The 16,732-nt window shown below is 40.8% G+C and overlaps 1 protein-coding gene across 1 annotated transcript in view; it reads left to right on the top strand.

Annotated features, from left to right (window-relative positions):
* Positions 1–16,732, top strand: part of ENO4 (enolase family member 4) — a 26,391-nt gene that overhangs the window by 8,185 nt on the left and 1,474 nt on the right. The window contains exons 5-14 of the mRNA XM_011359311.2: positions 985–1,154; positions 1,233–1,364; positions 2,724–2,777; positions 5,767–5,823; positions 7,941–8,108; positions 10,526–10,651; positions 11,982–12,177; positions 13,624–13,691; positions 14,199–14,316; positions 16,021–16,726. Of these exons, the coding sequence (XP_011357613.1) occupies positions 985–1,154; positions 1,233–1,364; positions 2,724–2,777; positions 5,767–5,823; positions 7,941–8,108; positions 10,526–10,651; positions 11,982–12,177; positions 13,624–13,691; positions 14,199–14,316; positions 16,021–16,151 (1,220 nt within the window). The 3' untranslated portion in view covers positions 16,152–16,726. The remainder of the gene's footprint in view (positions 1–984; positions 1,155–1,232; positions 1,365–2,723; positions 2,778–5,766; positions 5,824–7,940; positions 8,109–10,525; positions 10,652–11,981; positions 12,178–13,623; positions 13,692–14,198; positions 14,317–16,020; positions 16,727–16,732) is intronic.

Raw genomic sequence — 16,732 nt, 5'->3', positions numbered from 1 at the left:
TTGAATAATAAAGCACTGGAACCAGAAAGGGACCCACTGTGGAGACAAATTCTCTTATTTCCTAGATTCAGATGTTGAGGCCTAGAATGGAGAGCAGCATTGCCCAAGACAAAAGTATTATATCAGATCAACATCTTGGGAGGGTGGGGATGGCCACTGCCAAATTATAGGAAGAGACCACCCGTGGATGTTCATTTGGCAGTTGCTTTTCACCGACAGAACTTGGAACATAAGAGAAGGAAAGAAGTAGGAGGGGACAGTAATGTGCTAAACATTTACTATGTTCTAGGTGCTTATGTCTTATTCCACTTATCTGACCTACTTGACCCAGGTCAGCAGCTGTGGGGAAGGAGAGGACAGGAGGGACACTAGAGATTTATGACAGACTCTGTGGTACCTGATCAGACTGGGTGGCTGAGAACATGTGAAAATGAAAGATGAAGAAGGACTTTAGGTAGATGGTTGGGTCTGGAAGTCATCTCTAAAAGAAAAGGCATTGGTTGGAGGTCGGTGAGAAAGTAAGAAGTTAGATATATGCATGAAGAGATGCTTAACGTCGAGTTGGGAATATAGGAAAACAAAGGATTTGGAGCTCAGAGACGATCCACATCCTCTCTTTATTCATTTTCTGATAGATATTGGGCAGGTCTTTTAACCTCTATAAGCCCTAGTTTACTTATATGTGAATGTGGGGAACAAAATTCGCCCCACGTGATGATTGAAGGAGTTACTATTGAATGGCCTACAATTTCTTAGGAAAAATCCATGTGTAAGGATTGTTTGAGCATTAGACAGTAAGTGGAATCAAAGTGAAAACTTCTTGGGGGTTGAGGGGGAGGGGGAGGATATGTTCGTTCCAGCCTCAGTGTTCAAACTTTCTTTATTCTGGGCCTTCATAGCCCTGAGTAGAGCATTAAAAAATATAGTTTTATTGTAGTCAAACTTCCTAGAAAATAATCTTTTATCAATATTTTTTCCCTCCAGGCATGAAGGATGCTCTTACAGAGAAACCTATTATACCTCCAGAACCAGCTGAACCTGTACTCTGTGGCAGCATGGCCATAGGGGCTGTGTCACTAGCTGTTGCCAAAACCAATGCCATGCTGGACAATAATCCTCTGTATTTCAACATTGCATTACTGAAGCACCAGCAGGTTAGTAGCCATTGTATTCCATTACAAGGACTCATGAGTATCTCAATAGAAATGAACCATGATTTTCCCTTATTTCAGGAACAGCCAATGAAGCTAACTATCCCTTTGCTGATGGTGTCTCTGGTCAGCTGTGGGAAGTCATCGCCTGGGAAGCTGAATTTAATGAAAGAAGTGATTTGTATACCCCATCCTGGATTAACAGCTAAACAAGTACCTTATGTTATCTCAAACTATTTTTTCTAAAAAAATATACTCCATTGTCAATGAGTTTTTAGTGTAGGTCCCTATGGCTATGACACCAAGAGAAGGAACTGAATATAAAATGAGAAAAAATATTTTAGTAAATCAGGGAAATGAGAAGAAAGCAAGATCTTGAACAAAAGGGAACATATTTAGACCACCTTAGATCTCTGGTTCATTACAGCACTGACTTATGCTTATGACTCACAGAGAAGCCATGTGTGAGTAACTTTGCAGGCCTTGGTAGTGTTGGAAGGTTGTGTATTTTTGTGTGTGTGTGTTGTGGGGGGAGAGTTGAGATATATTTATTGACTAGTCTATGTACTATGGCAGCCCATTCTGTTAAGTCAGAACTCCAGGGCCTAGAGATGGCAGATGGCAGGTCGCAGATTGCCTGGCATATAAGAGAGGTTTAGTGCATGTTTACGGAATACAGAATGAAGGAATCCTAAGTTGCATCTTTATCACTTAGCGATGTGCTAGTGTCTCTATTATTCTTCAGTGTCCCGAATGAGTCAAGATGCTCATTAAATCCTCATGAAATAGGCTACCAGTTAGACATTAGGGAGAACTAAATGTTCGTGTTCTACAGAGGATGTTTTCAGAAAAAGTATAGGAAGCTCTGTCCCCTCTGGTAATACTCTGAGTGATATTTGGTCTAAGCTAGTGAAAATCATTCTTTTTTTAAATCTCAAGATGTGTGATAAAGAATTCTTTTTTAAAGAGAATAATCATTACTTCACAATTTATCAGTTGTGGAAGACTAGAATTTATATCTGGCTCGCCATCTGTCAGATCATGTTCAGATTCTGGTGCCAGCATCTTTCCTGTAGTTAAGATCTGCTGTGCCATGTGGGTACCAGTGCATTTGGCATGCCACTATTCCTCTTCGTATACAGACCCCAGCATTGTCAAAATACACTTTTCTACTTTTTAAGTGACAGTGAATTTATACTAATTCAAACATTATCAGGCAGAACCCCTTTGTGACCTGTGTACATGTACATGTACTGCAAGAAGATCCATCAAGAGACCGTGAAAAACAATGACGTTAACTTGATCCAACCAAGTAAGCCAGTCGGCTCTGAATAGTGAAGAGAGGGTCCTGAAGAAGAAGAGCCTCTCATTCATGTTCAGCCAGCTAAAAACTGAGGCTGGCGAGGCACTTTTACTCTTCTGATCTTGTAGAGCAGATCATCCACTAACCAGGGTGCTATGTCAGGGACCCTAGGGATACTCTGAGTTAGAAATAGCCATGTGTGGTGCAAGTTTTTATATTTAAAATTTCTAGACTGCAGTTGTGGAAGATCATGTTTATTCTTCTTACAGGGTGTGGAGATGCTTATGGAAATTCAGAAACAAATTAACAAAACAATTGAACTGGTAGGTAAAGAGAATCTGTGGTTTCTAATGACTGCCGCATATACACCTTCTAATACCCAAATTACCGTTCTTTATGGAATTAAGTCAATAGTGTTGTTATTGAAATGGAAAATGTGTTTCCCATATGAGCCAAGCTTATACATTCCTCACTGCCTATGGATCCAGTTTCTCATGGTACTTAACAATCTCATTTTGATTTCTGAGGCAGTGGGCTCTATGCTAAGATCATTCCTTAGGATTTCCAAGGAAAGGAAGGATTTGGCCCCTAGGATGTGAGAGGCAGTTTGGTGTAGTGGTTAAAGCAAAGACTCTTGTGTCTGCTTAGAATTCAGGTGTTAGGCAAACAATGCCCTTGGCCAAGCAACCCTTGAGGGGGAAGTCACAGAGTCGGGGTGACAGGTAGTTGTATGAGTCACCGATTGCCCCACCGTATTCTAAGGGGTGGAGGGCAGTGCACAGTGATGTGGCAAGGCTGACACCAGAAGGAGGACCCAATCCTTGTCTGTGGTGCTTGTACACACACACACACACACACACACACACACACACACACACACACACACACACACACACACACACAATTTTGGAATAATACTGCATTTACAGAAAAGTTGTAGAGATGGTATAGAGTTCCCGAATACCCACCTCCCTGCTGCCCAGTTTCCCCCAGTGTTAACATGACATGTTACCATGGTACATTTGTCAAAACCAAGAAAACAAAAATGGTATATTACCGATAAACTCCAGACTTTATTCAAAAGTCACTGGTTTTTCCACTAATACCCATTCCTTTTCCAGGATCTAGTCCAGGATCCCACATTCACTTAGTGTGAGGCTTTTAAGCTACTGATCAGGAAGCACCAGCCCCTCCCTATGGTGACTGGGGAGGCGTGGCTGGGGCCCAAGCCCTACAGTGATCAGAATGACTTTAATCAGCCTGGAGACAGTGTCTGTGGTACTTTTCAGGAAGCCAACTTTTTTATGGATACCAGCCTGCAGAGACTCAGACTTGGACAACTTAACCCTGACCTTGCACTCTGCTTTGCCCCTTACCAGCTGTGCGACCTTGGACCAATTATATAACCTCTCTGCCTCACGCTCCTCATCTATAAAGTGGGTATGAGATGGGGAGATTGTGAGGAGTAAACAAGTTGAATATAAGCAATGTGATCAGAGCAGAAGCTGGCACATCAGTAAGCAATACATAGTGGTGGCTGTCACAGCAGGGGAGGAAATCCAGCTTAGAATATTAGGAAATTCAGGATATTCAAGCTTTCTGCAATCATCCTGACTTTCGAATGTTTTATTGATTTTTTTTTTATTTGATTATACAAGCAGCTCATGAATATTCTTCTGAAAATTCAAATCCTGGTAGAGCTAGTCACCATCACCCCCAAATCCCCAGCCCTACAGACTACCACCCTCAGCCCCAGTCCCTTTCCTAGAGGTAAGCACCATTAAAACTTAGTGTGTGGCCTTTCAGACTTTCTTTTGTATACATACACATAGACAGACAGACACACAAATATATAATGTGTTTTGTGGTTAAAATAATATACAAATTCTGTACAAATCACTCTGCAAATTGCTTTCTTTGCCCTTTTTATTGAGTGTTCATCTTTTACTGACATCTAGGAATTCTTTATACTGTATAATAAAGGCGTCAATCCTTTCTATATGTCATACATATTTTCCTCAATCACGCTGCCTGCCTTTTAACTGTATTTTATAGAGCCACAGGGATTTTTTTCTTTTTAAATTTTGACATAGTAAAATGTATTAATCTGTTCTTGTAAGGCAGTGGTTCTCAACAGGGGATGATTTTGCCAAGGGACATTTGACAATGCCTAGAGACATCTTGGGTTGTCCCAGCTGGGAGGGAGGGGCTCTACTGGCACCTGGTTAGCGGCAATCAGGGATGCTGCTAACCATCCAGCAGTGTACAAGGCAGCTCCTGCAGCAAAGGGTTATCTAGCCCCCAAAATCAGGAGTGCCAGGGCTGGAAAACCCTGCCTGAAGGCTATTGCTTTTGGTTCTCAGGCTCCCCCGGGAAGGCCACATCCCTGCACAGAGCTACACTTGCCCTTCTCACCCAGAGGATTCGGTGCCCCCACAAATCCCCCAGTATCAGCTTCTGCAGAGCCCCCTTCCCTGAAGTTCCCTTGCCCTGCACTCCCCATCGCACCCCAGCTTCTCTGGCTGTAACCTGCATCTCATTGCACTGACTCACCAGACTGCAGACCCCTGAGACCGTGCCCTGTCTGTCTGTTCACCACTGTCTCTCTCCAGCCCGGCATGGAGATTTGTCCCTGTGTTATTTTTACCAGGGAATAAAAAGTTCAGCTGACTCCACAGTGAAAAGAGCAGGATAACTGTATTTGCACATACTTGAGTGTGAACCATGCCCACTTGACAAACATGCCCCAGCTTACAGAGCCAGTAAATGCTAGCCATAAAAATGCATCCTTATCTATACCTCCAAATTGTGCGAACGCCTCTTTGGGAAATATCTTTACTTTTAATCTCAAATGACTTTGCATACACTCGAGTCACCAGATTTAAAGACCCGTGTCTTTTTCCAAACGTCGAATCCACCCTGCAGGTGTCTGTACCCTGAGAAGATTCAAACTGATATGCTGGGCAGATGAAAACAAACCCCCCAGTGCTGTATTCCTTAAGGGCAAGGAGGGAACTTTGTAGGAGTGAATGACACTTTATTTTATGAGTAGAAATGCATGAATATGTATATACATGTCCCATGTATATGATTGGAGCAAGAATCTAAGGATGAACTAAAGGGAACACGTGCCTGAATTTGAGAAGCAGTTTAGGGTTTATAAAAGTGGGGAGTGGCTGGTGTGTGTGTGTGTGTGTGTGACAGTGTGACTGGGCCCCAGAGCCATGGACAGGCCAGAAAATCTGAGTTTTGCTTGCTGCCATAGACATGTCTGCAAATCCCAAGTGCTCTCTCTAATCTTCTGTCCCACAGCCCCCTCCTCCAAAAGCAGAACCCAAGAAAGGGCATAATGGAAGCAAAAGAGGTCAAGTAAGTATATGTATTTGTTTATCACACTTCTGTATAACACAATTCATTTATATGTTCCCTGCCCCTTTGCCTCTCCAATAGTCATTTTTTTTTCCAGGACCAGAGCTAACTAACACAAGTGGAAAATCCACGATGATTCTATTTTGAGGGCACCAAACCGGGCAATCTGAGAGCTGAAATAGCATTCTGTCCCCGTCTTTCCGGCCACAGGCTGCTGGGCCATCTCTGCCAGCAGTTGTCTGACCAACTGAAATCTCATTTATGAGTAATAGAATGACATATGAAGCTGAATCTCTTTAACTGAGAACTGAGTCTCTTTAACTAGCTGAAAGGCATAAAGGATAGATTTTAATTTTGCTAGTCTCTTTAACTAGCAAACTGAGTCTCTTTAACTAGCTGAAAGGCATAAAGGATAGATTTTAATTTTACTACTACCAAAGAGAGAGAGAAAAGGCACAGAAAAGTCACTGAGGCACCATTTCTGATGAACCATTGCCAGATCTCAGATTTTGCCAGGAGTCAGACACGCAGTTCTTGTGAAAATTGTCCATGCTGGCTGCCAGAGCCCTGGGAGACCAGCTGAGTTTGATCAGTGGGTCGTTTTTGTGATTGTGGGCACTCTCTGATAGGTACATCTATTATATGCCTAATGCAAATGGATGAAGGTTGCTCACATGTGCAATATTTGTTCTATTAAGCCTGCAGTCACAACCCTGATATCTGTTAAAGTCATCAGCAAGAGGGGCTAGTAAAGAAAGGAAAGGACTTGGTAAAGATAAAAAATTAAGTTCCTCTCCAAAATTGGGAAAGAGAAATATAAGTAAAATACTCGACAGCTGTGGGATCTGTTGGAATGAGCATAACACTCTGACATTAGACCTTGTAGGAGAGGTAGGGGATGGTGAACAAGTAACCACATCTCAGTGTTGGTCCCTTTGTCCCAGCAGGTTGTCTTAGGTGTTCTGAGAAACTTAGCTCTTCCTGTGATCAGCCCTACTCCTTTTTTTTCCCCATTAGAAACAGGTTAGATGATAGATTCTAGAGAGGCAGCCATACGAACTAACTGCCTGGATTAAAATCTGTTCCAAGCTACTTAACTCTCTGTGTAATGGAAATAATAATAGTACCTACTTTGTGGGGTTGACATCTAAGGAGTAAATGTATTTTCTTTGCTATGTAAAGTGTTTAGACTAGCTTGGCATTTAGTAAGCACCAAATAAACAATGCTTTTATAGTTTAGAAGAGTCTGTAATGAAACCCCTCAATTGATACATAAAAATTTCCCCAACTATTCCTTTGCCAAATAGAAGGTTCCTGTCATTGACATTAAAAACGTTGGATGGTTCTTATAATTAACTAGTACTATCACCAGTAAAAATGGGATATTTATACCTAGGTTCATGTTTGCTCTTGAATATGGTACACACTCCTTAAGCCCTTAGAATTACTGATATTGCTTCAACTTATAATTGCATAGTGGCAATTAATGACAAAGGTACATCAAGGCTGCCCTTGTAAAAGAAGCATATGGCTGGCTGCCTTTCCCTGAGGTCATTTGGGTCAGCAAATCGTCATCCTCTGGAATTCATCCTCAGTGCTACATACTTTCAGCTGAAATCTTCACCCCTTTTAAAGATAAAACCTTTCCTGAAGTAGAATTGCATTTGTAAGTTTTCACAGTTATTTCTACTAAAAGGAAAATGGAGCACAGGAAAGTGCAGGTTTGGAGGAAGAGGACAGGGTTAGGGACAGACAGGACAGACGTTAACAGGGAGGGACGGAGATTCACCAGCTTGGTGGTGGTGGCTCAGGTTAGCCCATGTGTAATGGCAGAGTCAATAAAGAAATAATACAGCACAGTGAGGGGAGAGAAGTGTGTTCCCAGGTCAAACTTGAAAACCTTGGCAAGTAAGAAAATTACTCCCAGATACTGCAGGGCAATCATATGCACAAAGATCACGCAGAGACGAGTGGGACCTAAAGGCAGGGTTAATCGAGGATCAGAAGAGTACATTTTTGGAGAGCTGTGTCTGGTTATAAACTGTGCCTAACACAGGAAGCTCCAAGAACCATAATGCGCTATATTTACACGCATTATTTTCCTTTGAATCTTGCAGCAGCTGATCACTGGCAAGATGACCCATCTCGGCTGTTTAACCATTACTTATGACACCATAGAGCAGCCACTGCTCCTAATACAAGGCATCTGTGCAAACCTGGGGCTAGAGTTGGGAACAAATCTGCATTTAGCTATCAACTGTGCTGCACATGAGCTGATGGACTACGTAAGTTTCTGTTTTTTCTTGAGGTCTCATTATTTTTAGATTAGAACTCAGAAGACGAGCTTATCTGTATATTTTCCAAACAGATCCATTTTTTTCTTTTTTTGGTAATAACTTTTTGGGAGTCCAAGTATAAATAGAGTTGATGGTGTTTTTGATGCTATTGTTAATAATAGTATCATTAAAGTTGTTCTTTTGGGGGCTAGTCTGTAGAAATGTAGTGTTTATATCTATTGACTCTACTAATTTTACTTAATAAGTCTAATAGTTTATTAAGGTTATTTTTTAATTTCTTTGCTTATTATGTAAGTTATGAATAATGAGTTTTATTACTTTTCAGTTCTTATATATATTTTCTGTTTTCTTATTGCACTATTAAAATAATTCTTTTTGAAAATAAAATAAAAACATATATAAATGGAGTTGAGAAAGCCAAGTGAGCTAATGACCAGAGAATATGATATGCATAATTTTAAAAATTAACAGAAAATGTCATAACAATTACATATAGAAATTCTGTAACAAAAATGACTAAAATGGGTTGCTTACATTGCAATCATGATAGCTATCAAAAACTTAACAAACTGGTATGTTCTGCTAAGTACAATCATTTGGTTGGTAAATGCTGAATTTGCTGAGCAGGAAAAGTAAATCAGTTGTAACTGTGACTAGATAAACCTTCTAGACACGCGGTTCCTAGAGTTTTTGCTGTGACTCACTTTTTAAATAAAAATATTTCAAAGTTGTTGAAGTTTATGGAGAATATGTTTCTATCCAATTAAGCCCATCACAGTGTTATCCACAGCCTGGGTCAGGGAGACAGAGCTTTAGCAGATGAAACTTCAGCTGGGGACCACACCACCTGGAGGAAGTTATTTAAAGAAGGGGACCGAAAACAAGTTCATTGAAAAAAAATGTTGTGGCCCTTACTTCCTCAGGGTAATGCATCAGCATTTAACCTTTAAATGTGGGAAATTGTTTACGTTAGGAAAGCTATTAGAAGTTGTCTGTCTTGTAGGCTTACACATACTTCCCATTTTCAAATACGTAAGTGCCGACTCTGAGTTTTAAAAATGCCAGCAAATTGACATGCATTTATGTTGACTAGGTAATCAATGTCAGATTCAAAGGGCATGACCAGATACGATTCCACTTTGATTTATGATCCTAACTTTTAACTTCAAAGGAAAATTCGAACAGTATCTTAGAACCCTAAGTTTCAGCAGGTTTCTAAAAGTTCTTTTACTTTTCTAAAGAAACTAAGCACATAAAGGAATGTTTAATGTAATTTCCTATTCTTCACATAATGATTGGTTCCTAGGCATACCATTAAGAAAAATAATTGCATGTTTTCATCAGCAATGTATACCAAGTACTATGACTATACTGACTGCTAGTGCTAGCTAGAAATGGTATTTATTGCTTATATTCAGTAAAATATATTAGCTTGATATCAGATAATTCTTAACAATGTTAGTTCAAAGTCATTAGCATTTCCTTACTGACAAGATAAGATTTTAAAGCTTTGCAGTATAGAAACTAAAAGTTCTTGATGCTATTTAATGTGAAAAAGGTATGGATTTTTTAAGAACCTGCTTAATTCCAGTGGAATCCATTCAATTAGCAGCAGCAGCAGGAAGTCATTAGCAAACCAAACAGCCAATCTGTTCCCTTCCCCCTCTCTCCTGAGTACCCCAATATCCCGGGTGTCATCTCTGAACACAGGCTCAGAAGTAAAGGTGCTCTGTTTTGCAAAGAGACTACCCCAGGTCCTGTAGCCCTGTTTACTTGTATACTTAATCACCTGGGGCCTTGCCAGACTTCACTTGAATGGGGTCACACTTTCAAGACCATGTAGTTACTACCAGAACTTATGTACTACCTGAGAACAACGTGCCTTCACATAATTCACTTTACATTTCACATTGGTTGTTAGTATCTCAACCGCCTAGCCTTGCTTTCAGATTTAAAATAGTCACAGCAGAGGAAACAAGCCATTCACTGAGAGTTGAGAGATGGTAGGTTCTAGTGAGTGGGCAGGTTTGCGTGGCTAGTGTTTGTTTTATGAATTTGTTATTGCCCATCTACCCAAGCAGGCAGGTTTCTGGTGCCATGCCATAAACCTAGAAAAGAAATTATCCCCCTTCTACTCTATACTCAATTTTTGTGCAAGAGTCGTCATCCACAGTCAGTGGGGGAGAGCTCAGTGGGGTATTAAGGGCCATGGTGACTTGATGTCCCTAGGTTGATAGTTAACAGATATTAAAAGTGAAATGCACAGATTTCTAAAGTGAACGTGGCCTGAAAAGAATCTGTTTACAATTTTTTTAAATGAAATGAATGAAAATGAGTCTCGATCACATCTTTACCATTTGAGGAATTCATCCTTTTTCCTTTAATATCTTCCTTGCACTTATCAGACTAAAGGAAAGTATGAGGTGACGATGGGAACATACAAAACTGCAGCTGACATGGTTGACCTGTATGTGGATCTGATCAACAAGTTCCCCTCGATTATTGCCTTAATCGATCCTTTCAGGAAAGAGGTAACGGGATTCACCTTGAATTTTATAGTAAAACAGAATAAAAGCTCATTCTCTAGGATCCGTCATTCGAAATGGGTTGTAATTTGGACTGGGTCCGAGTTGCTTTATTTCAGCATTTATGAGAAAAGGCACTTACTAAGCAAATGAATAGTGGAAACACAATTCCGTAGGAGTGTGCCTGTCTAGGGAATGAAGCAAGCTATTCCCGGTATATGTACAGGCCACCTAACTGATGGGAGCCGAGCCCACTGGGCTAGCTGGTGCTTCGATAGGTTAATCATATATCATTTTCAAGTGTTCATGCAAACAGGACTTCAACTAGGCCAAATGTTTTTTTTAACCTAAATCCAGTTACTACATATGCATAAAAGTAACAGAGCCATATTTTTAAAAGGTTTGAGATATTGAGTTTTTTTGATCTGTTCAGACTAATGCCGATGTCAAGGGACATTTGTGTGCCACATGACACCGTCTCTCTTCCTAACCGCTTAATCGCCAAAACTGGAATCCTTGATTTTATGATTCTGAGAGCCATTAGAGATACTGAACAGATACCCACTTTGTGATAACTCAACGATTTAAATTTGGGGGACGAAAAGTCTGCTGGGTCTCGTCGGGGGCCCCAGCGTCTCAGTCCCAGCTCTCTGCTCACAGCCTCTGCTCTGCCCCTGCTTTGGGGGAAGACACACCCTGAGCTCAGTTCTGTAATCTCCCCGGCCTGCTTTCTGATGCCTGTCCTGAGGCTCTGACCACAGCCATTGTGAGTGTGATAAGAAGCACCTATGCGGTCTATTCTAATGAGACAGTCTGAAGTTCCTTACATTGGCTGAGAAGACTTTGAATGTTGTCATGTCTTTAATAGTAAGCATTTCATTTCCTCTGGTGGTCTCACCAAAAAAAAAGAAAAAGAAAAAAAACAATAGTGTTGAGAATGAGGGCCTAGAGCTCATTTCTTTCAGTTTTTGTTTACCAAAAATAATGGTAAAATCTTCTAACCAGCCAGTCTTTAGCAGCATTATGGATATTACAGTGGGTGGGGAAAGCCTGGGTTTGAAGAACTTCAGAATCAATGTGGAGAATAGCACGTAATGTGTATGAACATTTTATTCACTAGAGCTTTAAGCTCAAATTTAATCATTTTAAGATTCTGTTCCAAGAAGCTTGTTAATTTGTATGGCTACGGTACAGGCATCATTCAGCTTCAGATACAAAAGAAAAGTGTGTTGTGTATCTCAGAAAGGTGTATAACTTTGATTATGTGCTATATGATTCCTGTTGTTTTGTAGCTGTTCAATATATTGTAATGATCAATTCTTAAATATTTACCCAGGACTCTGAACAGTGGGACAGCATCTATAATGCTCTTGGTTCCAGGTGTTACATAATTGCAGGAAGTGCATCCAAAAGCATCTCTAAACTTATAGAAAATGGAAACATCGGCATCCCCAAATCCAGTGGGCTGATCATAAAACATACAAATCAAACTATGATGTCTGACTTGGTGGACGTAACCAATCTCATCGACAGTGAGTAGAAGTAGAGATCTAAAAGATTCATAATGAACTTAACTTGGTTATACAAGAAGCCCAAAATACTCAATACGGCAGTTAATAAAAAGCATGGACTAACTCTGGGAAGAAAAAACTTCAACCATCTATGAGGGATGAGGTGCTAGAAAACAAAATGCAGCCTCCTGAGTCACTTCACAATGTTCTAATATCAGCCCCAGTCCAGAGGTCATCCCCTTTAGTGAGGCTGCCACAAAGGTGTGGCTACGGCCACTGCCCTACCAGCTCCACATGACATGACAGCGATCCCACCTGCTCACACTGGCTCCTTTTTTCCCCTCAAAAGCTTCAAACTGTTTACCACCTTGAGGTCTTTCAACATGCTGTTCCTTCGGCCCTGAATGCGTTGCCCCATACTACTTACTTGGCTGACTACTCCTGATCCTTCACGTCTTCTTGCCTTAAATGAAACTTCTTCGGATATTTATGCTTTCACTGACTTCCTCCACCCCTAACTGGTTGCTCTGAACCTTTCTCATAGCATCCTATATTTTCTCTTTGTAGGACTGGCCACAACTGTACAATTATTTAATGCCAGGTATCCCTCCATTAGACTGTAAACTCCCATGAGTTCATGCACGTTTTGTTCACTTAAGCACAGTGCCTGAAACACAAATATCATGAATGGCTCTCAGAAACTAGGCAGACGTTGAGCAGGACTTAGAGTAAGACTGGCAGCCAGGGGCCTGGGCTGGTGCCAGAGGATGGAGTGAAATGCCTATAGTCACTTTGCCTGCAACCTACCCAATCTGGGGCCCACTTCAGATTGTTGCTGTAGCTCTTGCCTTTAAAACACAAAAATTATCACTATAGGAAGAACTTTGGCTTGCACTCTTTGTAGACTGGCAAATTTCAAGGGCTTTGAGATCCTCAAATGATTAAATACCATCATCACTGCTCTTCTAATAAATATTCAGAATGACAGATTCCTTTGAATAAAATTCTACATGATGGATTGTGAAATCCATTATTTAGGCATATCAACTCCACATATGATGCCCTTGCACTTAATCATATACTGACTTAAAGATGCATTTTTCTAAGTTGAACACGAATGAAACTGAATGTCTTACAGCTATGGTCTTAGAAATATGTCAATCTAATTTGAGTATTTTTCCTCTTTAATGGTAATAATGATGCATCTTATAATTTATGGTATCTTAAATTTGGTGAAGTATGGCATTCACTCAGTATTTAGCATCTAAGCTACTGGAAAGGGGTAAACAGATAAAACCAAGGTAATAAAAATGCAAATGTGTGGGCTAGAATTCTTAGGTGGCCCAATAATTGACTCTTCACGGAAAAGTTAAATCTCTGGAAAATTTCAAATTTTGACCCCGCAGCTCACATATGTGCTCATTGTTTCTGTACCATCCAAAACTAAAAAGAATCCCCCGCTTGCAGGTAAGAAGCACGTGGCCATCTTTGGAAGCACCGAAGGAGAGTCCTCTGACGACAGCCTTGTTGACTTGGTAAGTTTCGAAGGCCGGTCACTTGCAGAATTGCCAAAATACTGCTTTTATCACAAACTGGTATTTCAGAGAAATGCAGTTTTTGGCAGAGAAAGTCATGTAACCTTTTATGAAATGGACTTGCTTCCTCCCAGACAGCTAGCTCCCTTTTGCAAAGAGCTAATCTTTGAACTTTTAAAAAGAAGAAAAATCGAAGTCCTGGGAAGAACGGTCAGCCCACTTAAAGGACTGGAGTGTGCACTTGCAATCTCCCTGCCTCGGATGAAGTGAGAAAGGCCAGAATGTGCTCAGATAAAATCGGCATGCTTGCATGCCTCCTCGAGTCTGAGGCAGTCACACTGCCACTTCACCTTTCGACATCCTCGGCTTGTAAGCAGGTCCACTCTACTTAGGTAAAGGAAAAAACTAAGTTATACGAGAAACGCCAAAACAGTACACAGCGACAGTGTCTTTTGAACAAAATGCGACTCCTCCATTTAAAATAAGTTGTTTTTCCCCCTCCTTAAGGCCGTTGGACTCGGCGTCCGGTTTATCAAGTTGGGAGGTCTTTCTCGAGGCGAAAGGGTGACTAAGTACAACCGCCTTCTCACTATAGAGGAAGAACTTGTCCAGAAGGGAACACTGGGTATGTGCAGCTTTCCCGCTTTGTTTTCACTCAGCCATGAATAAGAGAACAAAGATTGGAAGAGGGGGGATAGAAATCCCTCGGCGGGAGGGCAGGGGAATCCAAAGACTATAAATAAGTGCTGACAAAACCAAGATGGCATTTGCCACAATGTATATTGTTTTCTTAATGGATTATCTATTTACCTGAATGTTTAAAACTCTCCCCGTTCTTCTTGATGAATAGGCTGCGTGATGCTTTTCAATAGAATTAATTGATTGGAATCTCCAACCCTACCTTTTGTTCTGGTCCAAATTACAGTTAAAGTTTCTCTGCACCACCCATGGAAGTTAAAGACACGTTTTCCTCATGGTTCTTGGAAACAGTTTGTTTTACTTAAGCAGGCGGCATGGTCATTTTAATGTTGTTCTCTGGGAAGGCTACGGTCTCAGAAATGCACCAATCACTTATGACATTAAATCTTTGTCAATGTGCATGGATGCAATGCGTACTGGCTAACTGGAGAGAAACAAATATACATTTTTACTTTTTATATTACTGATGGTGATGGCCAAAAGTAGGTACAATAGCAGGCAGAGACATTTAAAGGGATCAACAGTTATTGTCTTCGTGAAAAAACTATTTTATATTTTAAGATAGAAAAAATGAATATAATGAAAAACAATATTATTTAAGTAATGTTGACAAAATAAAAAATTTCCTTGGATGCTATAAATAAAATCTATTAAATGAGATAGGTGTATTATGAACGTACTGTGGAGCATACCAATGATTGGATATGAAAGAAAGCAGTCCTACTTCATGACTCAGTATATGCATTAAAAAAGAAAAGAAACCAGTAGAAATTGTAATTATAAATTTGTAATGTTTAACATATGTAATGATCTTGAAAGCAGTCAAATGTTAGTTTGTGTCATTTAGTGTAAAACACAAGGCTTGTTTCTTCAAATAGGTAAAATCATATTGTTCCTACGTATGGCCTGATTTTTTTATGTCATACGGACTTGTGGAAGGCTTAGATTCCTCAAATGACCGGTCACATTTCCAGCCAGACTTCACCACATGGGAAACAGCTGCTTCAGGGCATCAAAGAGGACTAGTGATAGGAAACCCAGCCCTCCCTGGTGACAATGCAGGCCCCACCACCATCCCCAGCATTCGGGAATGGATTCACAGATTAATGAGAATCTCTCTGACACTGGCAGTGGTCAATAAAATGTTAAGGGGACCAAAAACTGGAAGAACAGATCTCTCCCCTGAGAGCCTGAGTAGGAAATCATGGCCAAAGCTCAGTCAATAAAACCCGTCACTGCCCACACGGACCTGGCTGGAACTGTCTAAGTTTGCAGTCGTTGGTTTATTTGGAATAGTTAGTTGGCAAGGTTTTGTATTCAGGCAGAGTGCCGGCCTTTCCTCTAATTTATCCTCTTCCTCTTATCCTTTTCTGCTAAGCCACTGCCCAAATTCCACTGTTCCAGAAGGTTGTATAAGGATACAATGCAAACTGAAAAAAAAAAAAAAAAAACAAGTGTATTGCACAGTTAATGGATAAGCAAAACAGGCCCAGTTTTAAATGGTTCTAGAATCCTTTCTGAGGTGCCTCTGGACAGTTCTGAGGATGATCTTCTTTAAATCACGTAACAAATAACATCACAATGGGCACAGTTGTATTATACAGTAAACGTGACTGTTGTGTTTTAATAGGTTTCAACGAAGAACACACATTCTGTAACTTGAATGAGGAGGACGAAAAGGCAGAGGTGCCTGCGGCTGCGGAGCACCCAGAGCCCATCTTCCCCACAGAAGTTGTGGAGGAGGAATCGGCGGGAACGTGAGCACCGTTGGACAGGGCTGGCACACCGCCGCTGACAGCCACACGTCGGCGGTATAGGACCCGTAGATCTGAAGTATGTCTTCATGTTCATTTTGCTCTAAGACTTCGCTAACTCCCGTGCTCTTTTGCTTCCTTTAATTTCACTATTTGGTGAAATGCATATACAATATTTCTGCCTGAGGTGATGCCTGTGAACTCTGTCTTAAGCCTTCACACTTCCATGGAGATTTTGCTTGCATACCAGCTCTCCTGTCCGATTTTTTCAGGTGGGGAGGGGATCACGACCTAGCGAAAGAGCCCAGTATTTTTGTTGCCAACTCCACAAACTTCACAACTCAGAACATCTCTGAAAACAAAAATCTTTTAGACTAGACGCGCGCTGTGCCAGCAATAGGTGTACATCTTCCAAACTGATATTACACACCTGTGCTAGAAAGCACTTTTTTTTTTTTTTTTTAGCCAATTTCACACACAAGTATGAGAGCTTTCCTGTTTTCTGTAATGGCCAAACAGCCTCCTCTTACTTTCCTACCCTTAATCCCCTCTTCCCCGAGTTCCTCCTCTTTCTAAATTTAAGTTTTT

The sequence above is a fragment of the Pteropus vampyrus genome, unplaced genomic scaffold (assembly GCF_000151845.1).
Source record: "Pteropus vampyrus isolate Shadow unplaced genomic scaffold, Pvam_2.0 Scaffold46, whole genome shotgun sequence".
Taxonomy (NCBI): Eukaryota; Metazoa; Chordata; class Mammalia; order Chiroptera; family Pteropodidae; genus Pteropus; species Pteropus vampyrus.
Note: the sequence above shows the minus strand (reverse complement) of the source record. Positions and strands in the feature narration are given on the sequence as shown.